This window comes from Antechinus flavipes, chromosome 2, assembly GCF_016432865.1.
Source record: "Antechinus flavipes isolate AdamAnt ecotype Samford, QLD, Australia chromosome 2, AdamAnt_v2, whole genome shotgun sequence".
NCBI lineage: Eukaryota > Metazoa > Chordata > Mammalia > Dasyuromorphia > Dasyuridae > Antechinus > Antechinus flavipes.
In genome coordinates, this window is record NC_067399.1 from 243,638,517 (window position 1) to 243,656,388 (window position 17,872).

The 17,872-nt window shown below is 41.8% G+C and overlaps 1 protein-coding gene across 3 annotated transcripts; it reads left to right on the plus strand.

The window, feature by feature from the left end:
* Positions 1 to 2,965: 2,965 nt before the first annotated feature.
* On the plus strand, positions 2,966 to 17,174 carry TFAP2C (transcription factor AP-2 gamma). 3 transcript variants are annotated; one of them, XM_051976638.1, is made up of 7 exons: positions 2,966 to 3,052; positions 9,489 to 9,962; positions 10,121 to 10,172; positions 11,528 to 11,750; positions 12,318 to 12,436; positions 14,570 to 14,711; positions 15,527 to 17,174. In XM_051976638.1, the coding sequence occupies exons 1-7, from the start codon at positions 3,023 to 3,025 to the stop codon at positions 15,810 to 15,812; spliced, it is 1,326 nt and encodes a 441-aa protein (XP_051832598.1). In that variant the 5' UTR covers positions 2,966 to 3,022; the 3' UTR covers positions 15,813 to 17,174. The 3 variants fall into 3 exon arrangements, with proteins under 3 accessions (XP_051832598.1, XP_051832596.1, XP_051832597.1); XM_051976636.1 differs by lacking the exon at positions 2,966 to 3,052 and adding an exon at positions 6,835 to 7,243; XM_051976637.1 differs by lacking the exon at positions 2,966 to 3,052 and adding an exon at positions 8,035 to 8,168.
* Positions 17,175 to 17,872: the final 698 nt, after the last annotated feature.

A 17,872-nucleotide genomic window follows, 5' to 3' on the forward strand; every position in this document is an offset into this window, starting at 1 on the left:
TCTGGGCCCCATTCCATTTTGTTCCTCAGGCAGCAGGACTAAATGATTATAGCTATTTCAATTGATGGGAGAGGTGATGGTATCATTTCTCTCCCTGTCTGCAGCCTTTCTAAGAGGAGTCTGGTGCCGTCTCCATACCTTTTCCACTGATATTCTCAAAGTAAATACATATGATTGCCCAGTAGGCTCACACTCTGCCCAACCCTTTTCAAAACTCTTTCCAGGGGCTCTGTGCAGCCTTTCAAATTTAGTAGGGCCTGGAGACATGTTAGGTGTCGGAATCCAGATCAAAGGGAGATAAAAGAAGACTGTGAATTCACTGAAAAGTTACAGAACTGGCTCGAAAAATAAATAAATAAAATTAAATCCACTTCTGAAAGAGTGGGTGTTAATAGAAAGACCAGAAATGACCATAAACTTAATTACATTTTTGGAGGAAGTCTTAAAGTGAAAAAAAAAAGTATATATTACATTATGATGCACTATATAGTAGACACATATATATATATTTATATATTTATATAAAACACACAATCAAGAAAATTTGTGCAAGTCTGTTTTTGGCTGAGTGGGTTGGGTTTGGAGGTAGAATGTCCTATAAAAATAAAAAGACTGAAAGCAGCTGCATTCACTAAATGAATTAGGGTGGAGAGTCTTGTTTCCTAATTTTCCCAGCCCCTCTGGGTGGGAAGTTGGTAGAAGAGTAGGGAAAAGTCAGGATTTCCTCTCCTGGGCCTTGGGGCAGGGAGAGCTGTGAGAGAGGTGTTCCGTGTGGGCACCATCTCCTACTTGAAGCTTCCTTCTGGTTTCTGTTCCCTCCAGGAATACCTGAAGGTACTTTGGAGACTAGTTTGTAGGTAGGTGCTGGCTGAGTTGCTCAGCTACTTCTACTGTAGGTACTTCTGTCTGCCTACCCACCCAGCCTGGTTCATCTCAACTAGCAATCATTTTCTAGACAGTCTTCCTGCCTGAGAAAGAATAAAACAAAAAGTTGGGCCCCTATTCACTTTGGACTCGCCGAGTTCAGAGTTTTCAGGTAGATGTTTAGGTCACTCTCCAATGGTGCATTCTGATCAAAGATATCTAGATCTTGGAGGGAAGATCTCCTTGGAGGGCTGTGTCAGATAGGAGGTTCCTTGGGGGCTGCCAAAAAAAAAGTAGCTTAAACGTAACTTCCCCTTGGATGGATTAAGCTGAGTGCATAATGAATGCTATCTGTGAAAATGTATGTGTATGTGTGTCTGTGTGACTGTATGAAAGATTCACCCCCCTAAAGGCATCTAAAGTAGTATAGTGGAGAGAGCAATTGTCCTGGGGTTAGGAAAAAATGAGTTTAAATTCTGCTTTAGTCACTTACCAGCTGTGTCACTCTGAGCAAGTCTCTTAACCTCTGACTTAGTTTCTTCAGCTGTAAAGAAGAATATTATACTAGCACCTACCTTTCAGGATGGTTGTGATAAAAATGAAATATTTTTAAGCACAGTGCCTGTGTTACATAAATGCAATTATTATTAAGTATATTTTTGTTGTTTTGTGTGGATAAACACACAAACTATAGGAAAATAAGTGTGAGATGTTTCATATATACATATGTATATATGTATATATGCAGAGATTTTCTGAAGAGTATGCATTTGAATAAACTAAATGTGTATGAGTTGTGCTTGCTTTTCCACAGCACTGTAGTTTGCTCCAGGTGTTTGCTTACTTGAATGTATCTGACAATGTTTATATTCACTTGTGTGAATGCATATAGGGATAAAGAAATAGGGACTAGACCTGGTATTTCATTTGTACAGAGAAACCTCTCAAAGTTGCAAGGGATCTTAGAAATCAACTAATTGGAACCTCTTTATTTTGTAAATAAGGAAACTGGCTGAAAGAGGTTGTGACTTGTCCAAGGTCACATACCTAGTTTTGAATAAAGGGTCCATTAATGTACTTAGCTGCTAGGGCACACAATCATCCTATATCACAAGAATTTGGAATAAGAGTTTCCTAACCTCTCTGGGTGGTTCTTCATCCCCTACATCAAACTGTCCTTTCACGAGAGCCTATATATGTATGTATATATGAATGGATGGATAAATGTGACAAAATAGACACTTGAGACAATATGCAATGGTACTCACATTTCAACAAGTATCTTAAATTTTTCAAATCACTTTTCCCTACAATAGGGAGGAGATAATCCAAGAATTATCACTATATTCTCATTTTAGTTGAGAACTTGAGAACTATAGAGATAAAAGGTCTTAACTACAGGATTACTAAAGCTTGTGCCTGATTAGTTCTGATTTCAACTGCATCAACTCCAGTAGATTATATACTATACGAATATATATGCAATCATGTAATTGTTACTATCCGATGGTTGCAGTCCTACCTGACACTGACCTGATTTGGGTTTTTCTTGGCAAAGATAGCGGAGTGGTTTGCCATTTCCTTCTCCAGCTCATTTTGCAGATGAGGAAACTGAGGCAAACAGGGGAACTTGCCCTGGATCATCACACAGCTTTCGATTATTTGAGACAGTATTTGAACAGATCTTCCTGACTCCAGTCTCAGAACTTTTATCTACTGTACCATTTATGGCTGTCCCAAAATCATGCAAATACATACTTGAGCAAATGTGTTGTGCATAGATATTTCTCGTGATCTATTGGATCTTTATATTCTCAAGTAAGATGTGTGCATACTTCTGCATGTGGACAGGCCTGTATGCACTGAAGGAGGTGCCAGCGCATACCCCGTCGAGGTAAAGTTGAATCTGAGTTGAATGTCTTAAATGAATTTGTCCTAGATGGATGCAGGTGGGTCAGTGGGTGGGGTGGGTGGGGTGTGCATGTTGTTATTCTTGGGGATGGTGGGAGATAGCGGTTGGGGGTGGAGAAAAGGCGCTTTGCACGCATGCGCACCTGGCGGGCGGCCCTGGCTCCCAGGTGTGGGGTTCTGGCAGTGGCAGGTCGACCAGTTAAAGCGGCAGCTGCTGCAGGAGTTCGACTCCCCACTGGGAGGCTGAATGGCTCTGCTGGGGAGACTCGATTGGCAAGTATGTGTCTTTAACTGCTCACAGGGAGCGGCGCCGAGCGCTCAAGCGCCGGAGGGCCTAGGCTGGGGCAGCGGCCCGGGTTTCTACCCTTATTCTTTTGGGGATAGAAAGATTGGGAAGAAGAGGAGTAGTTAGCAAAACGATCTAGATTCTAGACCAGGGATAGGCTGACTTCCCAATGGGGAGAGAGGACTGGGGAGCAAGGGTGGGCCTGGAGCCTTCTAACCTCAGTTATCTTGGATGTCTCTGTCCCAAAAGTCTGTCCCTGAACTATGAACATCTAGCCTGCGACGAATCGGTGGCCGATGTGATAAAGGTGGTGGAAACCTGGAACCAGATCTTTTCACCCTTCCCTGGGGTCTGTGTGGGGTAAAGGGCGGCCGAATGAGGCAAGGAGAGAGGAGTCGCCGTTTGGCTGCACTTTTTGGGAGCCAACAGCCAATTGCCTGGTGGGGAAAGGCAGACACCTAGGAGTCAGTCGGTCCGGCTGTCCCGCCTCAGGGATAGGAGTGCTGGGGACTCAACCCGTTCGCCCCCTCGGGGCTCAGCGGGCCGGAGCTAGAACTCACACCTGTTTGAAGGAAGTTTTCCCTCGAGCGCTTTGCTGTTTTTGTCTTCCACCTGCTTCTTGGTCCTTTTCTTCCAGACCCCTCCACCTGTCCGAATGGTGGTGAGAGGGGAGATTTCTTGCTACTAGAAGGAGCCGGTGCTTCTCTGTTCAGGTTGTTCTGTGTGTGGGTCAGGGATCTGGTTAGATAGGAAGGAAACTTTGCCCAAACCCAGGGGTGTGACCATTGCCTGGGCTCTAGTTGCCGCCGCCCGATTCCCCCCGAGGGGCCCCAGCCGACGCCTTGCACCGGACTGGGACCTGCGGTATTCAATCTCTCTGGTCCGTGCCCGCCTTGGGTGCGAAAACCGTAAGGTGAGGATTGTGTCGGGATAAGAGGCGAGCGCTCTCGGGAGTTCTGCAGCCTACCGAGCCCGACTGCTGAGGCACCTCTTTTCCGATTTTATTTCGAGGAAATGAATCCCAGAACTTCTCCGAAGAAAACGTCGGTAGATCGGAGAAGCGCCATTTCATAAGGTTTTAGGGCCGATAAACTGCAGAAGGTTGTAGGTAGGCTCTTGTAAGCCTCCTGCCGCCAGGGAGCAGCTGTCTGCGGCAGGGAAACGAAGCGTCGGCCAGCACTGCATCATTCCAAGCTTTGCTGTAAACCTGGCACGGAGACACTTTTTAGACTTGTAGGAAAGTATAAATCGCAAAAGTTAAGCATTTCCTGGCAAATATTAGATATCAAGGCATCAAATATTGACCAATTTATCGCTGCTTAACTAAGGAAAAGAGGAAAGCAAAGCTAGTGGGTCCCTTCCTTGGGACTTATTGGAAATAATTTCGTTTCAAAAAGCCCCTATTTAGCACACGCTGTGTACAGGGCACTGCTAGTCTCTCGCTAGTCTAATTCAAAATACGATTTGGAATGATGAAAGGTAGCCTTGGACGGGGTCTAGGGTATAGGTTTGAGTGAGGGATGTGCAGACATTGTGGTCCTCAACTAGTTGCTTCCCAACTGGACAGGTAATTGTCCAAGCGTTTGGAACAGAGACATATCAGTTAAAATCTGCACCTCTCCCTGTATTAAGTAAAGTGGATGGTTAGTACACAGTAGGCACACAATTTCTTTAAATGAATTTTTAAAGGGGAAAGATAGCGCGATGATGTCTCCTCAAATAATTGAATGTTTCCCTTCCTTGGACCCCCAAAATGGTCTCCCAAACCACTTTATCTCTCTTCTCCCAGTCTAAAGGGATTTTCAAAATGAGGTTTCAGTTAAATCTGTGTGCTTACCAGGACCAGAATTTTCTGTAGGAACCATCTTCGATACTTTTGACTCCCTTTGAAAAAACTTGGGAAAAGGAACGACACAAAGAGCAATGTAAAAATTTTAGAATCTTCTGTGTTCCTACAAACTAGTCGGTTCCTAACCTCTGGTCCCCTTCACCAATACCCTTCCCCCCAGGTATCTGGAATTCTGCGTAGCATTTTTGGAGGGGGAGGGGGGGAGAGAGAGAAAATTTTCAAAGGGATTTGTTTTTAAGAAAAAAATTATATACGGTGGAAAAACAACTTCCTCTACAGTAGACTGCCAAGTGTCAAAAGTTAGGTAGGATTTACGGGTAGGGGTTCTCAGGTGCGTTTATGATGGAATGACTTCTATGGTGGAGAGAAGGGCCTCTTGCACCCTCCCTTTCCAGCCCCTGGTCAAGAATGGGGGTGTGTTTGTGGAGGCGGAGCAACTGCATTGAAGGGGTGGTCTTGCTACCAGGGAAAGGGGCGGGAAAGCCTATCTTTCATCATTACCAGCCCTCACTCAGTTTGAGGCCTTCTACTTTTCCACGGTTTCTCCCTACTCTCACGGCGCATTTTGTAAGGGATTTCCCACTAAGGACCCCATTGGTTTTTAGGGTGCATGTGTGAGGAGGAGAAGAAGGAGCTGTCATTTCTAAATTCTAATCAGGAGACTCTCAGTCGTTGCACTAAACCTGTGAGTTGGAATTGATCTTATCCCACGCCGGACCCCAGCATTTGAAAGAACTTCTGATGGAGAAAGGCCAGTTATCTTGTGCTTTTCAAATGCATTGAAAGAAAAACTGTAAAACAAGTTTAGTTTCTACCCTGAAAGAACTTGATTAAATGAAAATAGAAGTGATCGAATAGAATTGCTTTTGTAATTGTATTATGAATCGAGTCCGTGCAATTATATCCCGCATTGTAGCCTGTAATCCCAGAATGGCTTAAAATATTCGATATGGTTCTGAACCATTGTTTTCCGGGAAGTATTTAATAGTTTAGAAAAATCGTCTAGGACACAGTTGAATCATACCTTAAAAGTTCCCATTGCAATGAAAATCAATAATTAAGACATGAAATGGTGCATATTGGGGTATTCGACTTCCTCGATTGCAGTAATTTCCATCAGAATGAGTATTTTAATTAATCTATTTCCCTTCCCCCAAACTAAGTAGAAGACAAGGAAAAGCTGCTAATTTGACATTTGCTAGAGTTCCCAATTCTTTCTTTACATTCTTTCCCTTTTTTTCTTATTTTGTGGGGCCATATTTCAATCGATTATTCAAACTTCGTTTTTTGGCTATTCTCAGAGAGGGTAGGAGGGAAGTTCTTTCTACAGAAGCTCTCCAGTACAAGCACTGTATGGAGCCGCAGAAACTAAAGCTAACATGTCACCAGCAGTTTTGGGACCTGAAAAATACAAAAATAATATGGTAATCCTTGCATTGGAACTGAAAGAAATATCTTTAAAAGCTGTATAAACGTGAATTGCTACTAGTAGTTGGCAGTGATATAGGTAGGGTATGAAAGCATCTGCCTGCCGTTACCAGGCAAGTTTGGCCCCCTTCAAAATGTCTGGGCTGTCTAAGTATAACAACCAACCCACTCACTAGGCTTCTCTCGATTGTGTTTTTCGGCCACTTCACTCTCTTTAGCAAGCTGCCCTGCTTTTTACTCTGGAGTTTCTTCAGGAAAACAACGACCCCACCCAGACAATCAATAAAGCATGCTTGGGTAAAAGCTGGGAATGCTAAGAAAGAAAGGAGCGTTTTAGCGTTTGCTTCTCTCCTTTTAGTGCAGTTTTGCGCACTCCACAGCGCTGGTTCCATTCTTACACCCCCTTCCCACCCTTCCATCCCCGTTCTGTGCGTGGGTCTTGGCACTCCGCCAGGCCCCAGCGCCGAGCGCTGGAGAAAGGGAGCGAGGGAGGAGTTCTGGGTGGGGCCCGCTCGGTCGGGCCCCTGTGACTGGCTAGTTAGGCTAAGTGTCTTCCGAAAGTTGGGCCTTCGGTGCAGTCCCGGGGGAGGAGTTATGTTAATTTCCTTCCCATTAAGGCTGGCTGGGTGCGGGGGAAGTGCTGGAACAGGCAGAGATCCTTGACCATTCCAGAGAGAGAAAGATCGGTACCTCCCCGAAGCAGCTTCCGATGCAGTTCATCTGAAGGGGACGGAGAGCCCAGCCCAGTTAGTCTGGGGGGCGGGGAACCAGCGACCGTGACCCCAACTTTGGATTTACCACCCGGGGGGTGGGGGTATCCTGGATCTTGGCGATTATTTTGGGGTACTCCGGACGCCATGTTGTGGAAATTATCCGACAATGTCAAGTACGAAGATGACTGCGAGGTGAGAAAGGCGCAGTCAGGGCGGGGATGGGGGAACCCGGCGCCCGCGGGCGAATTTTAAGTTAGGGAAACGAGGCTCCTGTAGTTCGAGCCCCGCTCGCCAGGATGAGAGAATGGGCTACTTGAAAGGTAGGAATAGGAGCAGGAAATAGTTTCTTGAGGATGAAGAGCCTCTATTCGGAGCGCTCTCTGAATCAGAGGGGATGGTGTACTAATGGCAAATAATGCGCCACCGCCACACTTAAGTACAGGCGCTCGTGGTTTTTAACCCGTTTGCTTGAACGCGCCCCTGGGCATTCTTGATTTTTAACCCATCACCATCCCAGGGATCAGGGAAGAAAAGTGACAGTAAAAATTCTCTTGAATTTATATAGAGTGTGTGGGGTGGGGGTGGAGAACCTTTCATTTTTTTCGTTACAATTCTCTACTTTGATATATATAAGTCGTGGTAAAAAAATTAGTTGAAGAAAGAGTGGCCAATGAGACCTTCCTGCCCTCTTACTGTCACTTGTAAGAGATCTTCGCTTACGTTTAATCCAGAATTCAGGAAAAATAAAAACTTTGAGCTTTAAAAGGTGGGGGGGCGGGGAGGACAGATGAGGCCGTAAGCGTCCTGAAGTGAAAAAGCCTGTTTGACAGGTTGAACTAGGAGCTTCGCAGAGTGGGAGGGAGAGGGAGGGAGCCGGCGAGCGGGAAGAGGAAGCCGACGCTAGAGGTAGGCGAGGTCTGCACGGCGTTGAGCTCCGGGGAGAGAGCCTTACATCGAACCGAACGTCTTGGTAGTACGGTGTGGGACTGGCAGTGGGGATCGGGGACAGTGAGTTGGGACAGAGTAACTGGACTTTCTGCAGGACTTGTTTCCCTCCACTAGAGGGAGGATGCCTTCTCTTCAGGCTCCTCCTATGATCAGCGATCCATTCCCAAAGGTATGGGGGTGGCGGGGGGAACGGGACAAACAAGGGTCCTAATGAGAATCTAATCCGGTAACTACGTTTCGGGCTGGGAATAATGGGAATGGATGGTGACTGTAGGAAAAAAGGATGAGATGCCGCAGCGCCATCTCCCTAAGCCCCGGCTCAAAAACTCGATGCTTACTCTTCCTCCCGCCGTCTGTGAAAACAGCCTCTTGAGACGGCCAGAGGCTTGCCATCCCCAGATGCTCCGGAATCCCAATTACTTACTTGTTTGGCCTTCGGGGTAAAACTCACTGGCCAAAACATCGAGGCGCGAAAAGTTCACGACCTTGTCGGTGGGCTTAAGTTAAATGCTCCAGGAAAATTTTTAAAAAATTAGTTTCTGTCTCCGAAGGTTTATTCTCATTTTTTTCTTCGGCAGCGCTACATTCTGCCCTAATCGCTTCTCTTCCTCTGCTACAATGCGACGGTCGTGGGTGTCATCTCCTGCTCCGGCCGCATCTGAGCGATCTGAAGAGTTTTTTTCGGATGGATTTGAATAGGCACTTAACCTCAGCCTCTACCCTTTCTCCCACCCAAACGTCCCTCCACTTAATTTCGTCACTACCGCGCGAAAGTGTCCTGGGGGGAGGAAAAAGCACCTTCCCCGCCTTCGTGCGCGTCGCCGCCCGCCATCACGCGCTACTTACTTTCCTTGCGGTACTGACTTACATGTGGTCGCGGAAGAACATGGAGAACCGCGTGGTGGGTCTTGCACTTTAGAAGCCTTCTGCGAGCCTGGGAAAGAGAAGTGGTTTTTTTTTGGTTCTTTCGGGGGGACTTTTACTTGTTCATTTAATTTGTTAGCTAGGCATCAGGACTGACTTCGTCTCCTGCCCGGGTAAGGAAAGTTCGATGCCGGGAGAAGTCACGCGCCGCAAGTTAAGGGAGGGTTGAAAATCAGCGATTAAGAGGTTCTTACTGTTTTTAATTTTCCTTTTGCTAATGCTCCCCATACGGAAACCCCGAGGTCTTTTTCTGAACAGCCTCCAAACACTCCTTTTACCCCCTTTTTAGGGAATGTGTTGGCGTTCAAATATCCAAGCGTCCCGCGCGTTCGTTTTAATTGCCTTGTGAATGAGGTGGTCGTATAGATTGCTGTGTGAATGGGGTGGGGCCTCTTTGACTGCTGCGACCCCAATCGAGGACAAGAGGGGGAGGGGTAAATTAGATGGAACTGGAATTAGAAAGTGTTTCGAGAGGGGATGAGGATGGGGAGGAGAATCGTGCTAACTGGATTTTTCGCACAAGCGGGGTCGTCTTATCCTCCAATCACTCTCAATTTTCTTCCAGGACAGGCACGATGGGAACAGCAACGGGAACCCCCGCCTCCCTCACCTCCCAGCGGTCAGCCAGCACCTCTACAGTCCCGCAGCCCCACCGCTTTCACATTCTGGGGCATCCGACTTTCAACCTCCTTACTTCCCACCGCCCTACCAACCATTGCCCTATTCTCAATCTGCTGACCCGTACTCCCACCTGGGCGACCCGTTCTCCATCAACTCCCTGCACCAACCTGCGCCGGCGGCCAGCCAGCAACAGGCCTGGCCCAGCCGGCAAAACCAGGAGCCAGCTGGCTTGAGCCACCACACGAGGCCGGGCCTGGTCCCCCACCTCTCCGGGCTGGATGCCGGTGGCCCAGGGACAAGAAGGGAGACCTACAGACGTTCTGAGCTGATTCTGCAGCCCCACAGCCACAGCCTAGATGCAGCACTGGTGGAAAATCTGGGCTTACATGACATGGCCCATCAAATGGAAGATGTACAGGTGAGTCTTGTTGTCTGGGACAATTGTAAGAGGGAAACTTGGAAAGCAGGTTTGAATTTTAGACAGAATCAATCAGGATTTACCATTACTGTCCTTTCTGAAGTCTCTCACGTTTGTTCTATTTACTTGCTAAATAGACTGTCTCCTCTTTCCCCTAGAATGTGGAAGACCAGCATTTGCTGTTGCATGATCAGACAGTCATCAGGAAAGGTGCGTTAATTATAATTCGTCTCCCCTATCTTTCTTTTCGCTTATCCCTTCAGACATAGGAAAGGTAAAAAAGCCTTTGAGTCTTAATGACGTCTATATCTACTCTGATCAAGCATTTTGTTGAAAATAGACCAGTGTGTCCAAATGCAGAAACCCCAAGAAATAGAAATGATTTTTCCTTTAGACTGGACAGATGGTTGTAGTAGAATAAGGCCTATGAGTTGATGAAATGTCAACTTTTCTTACTTGAACAAGTGTTTTAAACCCAGAATGCAATAGTGGGGAGGACTGCTTTTTCTCCTCTAGCACATGCTGCATCTGGAAGGGACTAGAGAGAGAAATATTGATGGAACACTACTTTAGAAAATTGGCTGTTGGTGGTTTGTTACAATAATGTGGTGGAAATTTGATTGCTTGGCTGTCTATTATTGCTAAATTCTGCCTAGGTGCTACCATTGGTCTGGTTAACCTATTGAGGCAGGGCAGAGTAAGATACATACAATTCTATTGTCTCTTTGTTTCAGAAACTTAACTGTCCAGATGCTAAAAATTGCTGGCTAATTTTGGGTATACATGAATTGCCATTTCAGTTTTAGAAAGGCAGCCACTTCCATTTCAGTTTGACTAAGAGTATTTGGATTTGAAAGTAGATTTAAACCTGCAGGGTGAAAGTCTTAAAAATGTACAAGTTTTTGTGGCAATTAAATTTTTTATTTCAGTTACCTAGCTTCGGACACAGTACTTTTAGAAACCAAGTTGGAAAGTGTTCAATTAATTTGAAGAGAAGTAACAATCAGTTATAAAAGATTTAGTCTGTTATCAAGGTGGCTACCAGATCTTGGGTATTGCTGAAGAATTTGTACTAACAATAGATAAAATTTGGATTTCTCTGCTTTTCATCTATAGTTGCTTAAAGCGATTCAAAGACATACTCTGTCCTTAAAATGGAATTTTCCAAGCCATCTGTTATAAGTCTTGCATTTTATTGTTAAATACATTTATTAAGCACCTGCCCCAGATAATAACAGAGTAAGCTCAGGAATTACAATTAAGGTTCAGAATAGTGAAAATACTCTGGTTGACAAAGGTTTTCACCTAGCAAGTTGGTAATAGGAAATTTTGAGACACCTTGGCTTTGGCCAGAGCTTTTCCCTTCTCTCTCTCCTTTCCAACACACATTATTTAGTAACCCAGTAGTGACTTATAAATAAAATGAAGGTAATAGAGTCAAAAATCATCTGTCATCTCATTTATTAAGTGCTTTACAATGTTCTAGGAACTAGACGTGAAGACAGTATATTTTGCTGTATAACACGTTTTGGAATTGTTTTGATAATTGCTGTTGCTCTTCACAGGTCCTATTTCAATGACCAAAAGCAACTCTTTGGGTCTCCCCTGTCAGAAGGATGGGATGCTAGGAGCGGTGGTTAATCATAATGAAGTATTTTGCTCTGTACCTGGAAGACTTTCTCTCCTCAGCTCCACATCGAAATATAAAGTGACTGTAGCTGAGGTCCAACGAAGACTTTCCTCTCCTGAATGCTTAAATGCCTCCCTATTGGGTGGTGTGTTGAGAAGGTGAGGGGAAACCATCTTTGGATAGTATTCATCCTGGACACCCAACTGTGGTAGGGTGTTGTTGTATAAAAGGTCTGGGAAAGTATTTTTAACGTTTATGTAACTTTAGATCTAACACTGAATTCTAATAGACCCAGAGAGTTTTAAACATACATTTCCTTTTTGAAAAGTGTTAAATGTAGAAGAAAGTGCTAAAATGGGTCTAACAGCAAGTTATTATTTAGTTAAAATCTGACTCCCATGCTGTATAAGAACCAGTCCTAAGATGTTCTCATGGCTATTGTCTAAACAGCTGATTCCCATCAATTTTTTTTCTTCCTGAATTGCCATATTTATCTGTGTTCGCTTCTATTTTTGTTTCTATAATAACTATCTTTAACAGGTATCCATGTTGGTTTCTGCTAAAATTTTGGTTCTGTAATGTATGAAAGTCCACAGCTGCAGAAAGGAGGTCATCTGAAAGCAGATTCAAATTGTTTTTAGTACTCTATAGGTTAAATAAAATTTGATTTGTCATATTACTTTATCACTTGAGCCCTCAATGTTGGTCATGTTTATCATTCATAGAGCCAAATCCAAGAATGGGGGCCGTTCTTTGCGAGAAAAGTTGGATAAAATCGGTTTAAATCTTCCAGCTGGAAGAAGAAAAGCTGCTAATGTGACATTATTAACTTCCTTGGTAGAAGGTCAGTTTATTGCATTACTGGTTTTATTTTTCAAATGCCTGATAAGTCTCCTCATAGTTGTAAGGTTAGGTGGAGAAAAACAGAAGCATCTTTGGGAAATGGTGTGTGTGTTTAAACTTCTAATTTGTAAGGTATATAAAATTACTAGCTGATAATCTTTCTAAAGCAATTGCAATAAATGTTTAAAATAGGCTACATTCTAATTAGTTTGGCCTCAGATATTAATATCTTACCTATGCCGATTATTTTTAAAAAATGTTTGCCGGGCTGGCCATTGAAAATCCAGTGACTTCGCATTTTCTATTCTTTCTCACATATGACAATTAAGTACTTAGTTGAGATGGTAGGCATAGTTTTAAAAAGCTATTTTGTTCTTTTTTTTTTGTTGTTGTTTTTATTTGTTCTTTAGAGAGTATATTGTAGGTCTTGCATGGCCCTCAAGGTTGGGGGATGAATTCAAAGGTATGGAGAAAGGAGGAGAGGGAATTCCTAATAGTATGAGGGAAGTATCTAGGAGCATTTAGATAGCATTTTAAAAATTGCAAATCTTTAATCATGGGAGTCCTAAAAGTTTGCTTTCCGTTTGCTTTCCAACATTGACCCCGTTTACCTCAGATCTGAAAACCAATCCCCAGTGTTTCTGAGCCTGTAGCACTTGTTTTCTGGCATATGGAGCTGGGAACAGGGTTTGGGCCTCTCTCAGTGGAAGACCCCTGGAAAGTGTCCAAGAACACAAACAAATACAACTTTTTAAAAGGAAAAACCTCAACTCAAGCATATTATATTCAGGAGAAAATGGACTTGAACACTGAGAGGATTGTAGTATAAAGATTGAACAAAAACACTCCCATCGGCCTAATCATCAGAGTAGTTCAGTTTCCCCTTCTGGCCTTAGGGAAGTCAGTGAAGGAGTAAGGATTTGGGGAGTGAGATACAATTCTGCACAGGACTTTTGTCTGGTACATATAGACCTAACTGGGGTAAAGGACCATTCAGGTTACTCTCTCTTCAGTACTGTGAGATGCCTGCAAGAATTGGTCATTGGTTTTAGTCTAGCTTGAAGGTTTTGTCCAGATTCTTCTGGTGGGGTGTGTGTGTGTGTTCCTTTTGTTGTTAGCATATATATATATATGATCTTTCTGATTAAAGTGAAAGAGACAGATACTTTTGGTCCTTATTTATTTCCTGCAATTCTATTCTCCCTCATCTTCCCTCAATCAATTAAATTTTTTCCCCTTCATAAGGAAGAAAACTAAAAGACTATATATATATATATATATATATATATATATATGGCATAAAATAGGATTGGCTAGACTGGTCTCCAGTAATAAAAGGAGCAACATGTGTAGTTCATATTTTAAAAGTCTCCAGCTGAAGTCTAATCTGTGGGATTATTAAAATTGGATCTTTTTGAAAGCATTGCTAGTAAAAATGCATGCTAAAGTGAGACTTGGGGGAAAAAAGTGTAATATGCTTGTAATCTTTTTTCCAGCTAGATATTCTGATATTTCTACTTTTCTTTAAATAAAAACTTTTTTTCTCCTTGTCAGTATAAGAATCTACTTAGTCTTTTACTAATCTTTTACTAATAAATATGATTATGATGACCTGCTTGCAGCTTGTTTTGAAAGTTGTTTAGGTCACCGTGATTTTAAGTAACATACCTTGTGCATCCGTATATGTCAAAAGGTGAAACTGAATTTATCTTTTCCTGACTTCCAAAGTTAGCTAAGTTAGCTGTCTTCCAAAGGCCACATTTAATTCCTTTAATTCAAAGTCATCTGACTTAAGCCAAGAATACTCTGCGATTAATTTTATAAAATAAAAAACTTTTATTATGAAACAAATAATTAAAATTGACTAGGTCTTGCTGACAAGTTTCATGGATTGGAGTTTAGGTTATAGCTGAACAGTTATTCCTACGGCCAACATGAAGACAATGCAGGAGAGAATGCTTCATTTATCTTTTGAATCTTTGAGTTTTTAATTTCTGGATATTTATTTGATGTTTATTTGTTTTGGAGTTTTTTTGCATTTTCTTAGGGGAATTTACATGAAAATATTTTTTGGGGGGGTCTTTTCTAGCAGTAATTTGCTTTGGGTTTGATTGGAATTATTCCACTGTTATAGGTGAAGCTGTGCATCTGGCCCGAGATTTTGGTTATGTCTGTGAAACTGAGTTTCCGTCTAAAGCAGTAGCTGATTATTTAACCAGACCACATTTAGGACGGAATGAAATCGGTACCAGAAAGAATATGCTGCTTGCTGCTAAGTGAGTATTGTGGCAGGTTGCTTGTAATCAGCTAAACTTTTTGAGTTTCTTAAGCATATTGAAGCAAAAAAGTAGGTTTTTAAAAGCAAAAGAAATGAGATGGTACGTGTTACATGAAATGAACCCCCCTTGCTTTTTAGTGATTATGAATAGAATGTTTTAAACTGGGAGACAGACTATCATGGATCTCCTTTCCAAAAGGCATTTTAATACAAAAATTATTTTGGGGAAAAAATCCTCATATTTGTGTTTCCTCCGATTTGTTTGATATGTGACTTAGCTTGCCAAATTAAAGAAAGATTGTACACCTTCTGTCTGGGTAACAGATTTCAGATGTTGTAATGATGAGGCTCAATGTATATGTGACATGTGGCTAAATGAGATGCTCCCAGTTCAGCTGCTGCTTATCCATTGCAAATCAGTTACTGCAGCTGAAGAGGTTCTCGCCCAAACTAGCACTAAATTGATTTTAAAATTATGGTAAATGAAGCAGAACTAGTAGGAATTCACAAGGCAGAAGAACATATTGGCAAAAAACAAAATTGAATAACAACCAAAACATTGATTCCATGAAAATAGCTAACCTTTGAAAGATGAAATAACTTTGAAGTGAGGAGGGAGGCTTGGCACAGACCCCAGGTAATTGGTGTTTGCTTGCCATGAGAATTTGCAAGTTTACTTGAGAACACAAAACAGATCTTCTCATGCCTCCTCCCCAAGCCCCCAAAAACTATTCATATGACATGTCCATTTATGTGTTTTTCATAGTCCCTTGAAATCCACCTATTCATGAAGATTTCTGTTCTGTCTCTTAGACAAATCTGTAAGGAATTCACAGATCTTCTCACTCAGGACCGGACTCCTCTTGGAAATGCTAGACCCAGCCCAGTTCTGGATCCTGCTATTCAAGGCTGCCTGACTCATTTCAGTCTAATAACTCATGGCTTTGGGAGTGCAGCCATATGTGCAGCCATGACATCTGTCCAGAACTACCTAAATGAAGCATTAAAAATAGCAGACAAAACCTACATGAACACTGGCGACCAAAGCCCTGCTGAGTCCAATAAAACTATCGAGAAAATGGATAAGCACCGGAAATAGAAAGGGGGAGGGCGCAAGTACAGCGTGGGGAAAAGTTCAAAAGGACCTAAACTATTCTCCATAATGTAGACTATGGGATTGTCTTCTTGCCTAGGGGACAATGTAGAAAAATTTGTAACTTTATTAAACATCATCTTATTCAGGATCTTCATGATTTACACACCCTCCCATTCTGGAGTCTTGTGTTTCTAAAGCTGCAATATCTCCAAAATTTGTGGACAAGTTATCAGAAAGAAGACTACAAGCTTGGTACTTGTTGGGTACTTGCTCCTTAAACCTTTTATCCCTTCTTCTCCTTTCCCCTTTCTCTAAAAGTGGTGCTAAAAATACTTTTTTTTTTTGAACCTCTAAAATTCCCAGTGCTAATAGCCAAGGGTAATAGAGTATTTTGGATGTTATTAATTAAGAATTATTCCTTTTTAAGTCAAAATTTTCATTGATTCTTCCAAGCCAACAATAACCATTTTGCAGTATTAGACTATGGTGTTTAAATCTATCTTCAATGTTGATTATGTAAAAGGTTATCTAGCTTCTTCTTAGATCACAAGTCTTTTTACCCTATGAAGGAAAAAAAAAATCTTATTTGACCTTGTTACTGGATGACATTTAACACACTTCCAAAGGAGATAATTCAGGTTTTACAAAACTTTAGTCAAGTTTGTGTTGTAGGTGTTTTTTGTGATTTTTTTTTTTTTTTAAAAAGAATTTTGAATTAGTACTACAAACTGAAATGTCTTGAAAAAAAACTTTTTTTTCTCTCAAGGTATATCAGCTTTATTTGCATATTTATATCGGGTCTTTTTCTTTTAAAGCAAAAACTTGAAAATACTAGGCACATAACATTTTATTAACTTTTTTTCCTCTTTTTTTTTTTTTTCTTTGCCTTAAAAGGCAAAAGAAAAATACTACCAGGGAGGCGCTCTATGTATTAAGAGAAAGAGTGTGTTGAATGTACATATTTATTTATGTGTAATTTAATGGGATTTGTAAATACTGGTGAACTTAATTTTTTAAATGGGGTTCAAATTTTAATTTTGGTAACTTTTAAAAGGGAATGGGGGTGAGCTAAACACGTCTTTTAGGTTTAAGCACAACAAGTACATATGCTATACAGGGTATTTAAAATGGGAGAAAAAATTTAATTCTCAATTCTTGCCATCGAAGTTATCTAATGGAAACTTGTTTGTTCACAAGGCAATAATTGTAACATCTCCCCGATAACTTGCTCCTGGAAAAATAAGTGAGGGTTCAGCGTGTGCAAGTGAAAGGTTTTAAATAACCACCTATTTGTAAATGTTCCCAATATAATTCTGTCGTGTATATGATAACTATAATAATAAAAATATTCTCAATAGAAGCAAAGCAGTGGGTGTTTGGTTGAATGGAAGTTTTGTGTTTTTTTTTTTTTTTAAATTCACAACTGAAGGAATTATGGCAGTTTGTATATTCTGATTGTGAGTCTATTTAACATGATAGACCAAAAAAATATCAAGAACCTGTGTTTTTCATTAAGGCAATCTTCTGAGTCATCTCATTTTCAGGAGAGTCCTTAGGGAGAAGGACCATAGACTTTCCCTGGCAGGGATAGGGTTTTAGCATAATGCAAGCAGCCTAATACAAGATATTAATGTTTTCAATTAACTTTAATTATGTATCTCCAGTAAAAAACTTAACTATCGTACTCAAGGTATCTTAATCATCTCTGCTGGCTTTGCAGACTAATGAATTGGGGGGGGGGCGCATTTTGTGTAGTTTTCTTCAGGGGAAAGGAAAGACTGGCAAGGAAGAGTGTTTGCAAAGATCTTGGACACATACCACTAATATTTGATTTCAAGTTTTAAGTACCCTGGCATATCTTCCAGGAAATGATATGTTTATAGTTTTACTAGCGTGGCTTTGTTTTTGAAAGGGGAAACAACGGGGAGTGTAGGCTTTTCTACATTGGATAAAACCATTGATCCATCAACTCCCGGTTCTTAAATCCTTAATTCAGTCCTTTTGTTACTATTTCTTAAAGCTTGTTTTTACTTTGTTAGTCTGTTTTGTGCCTGGACAATGAT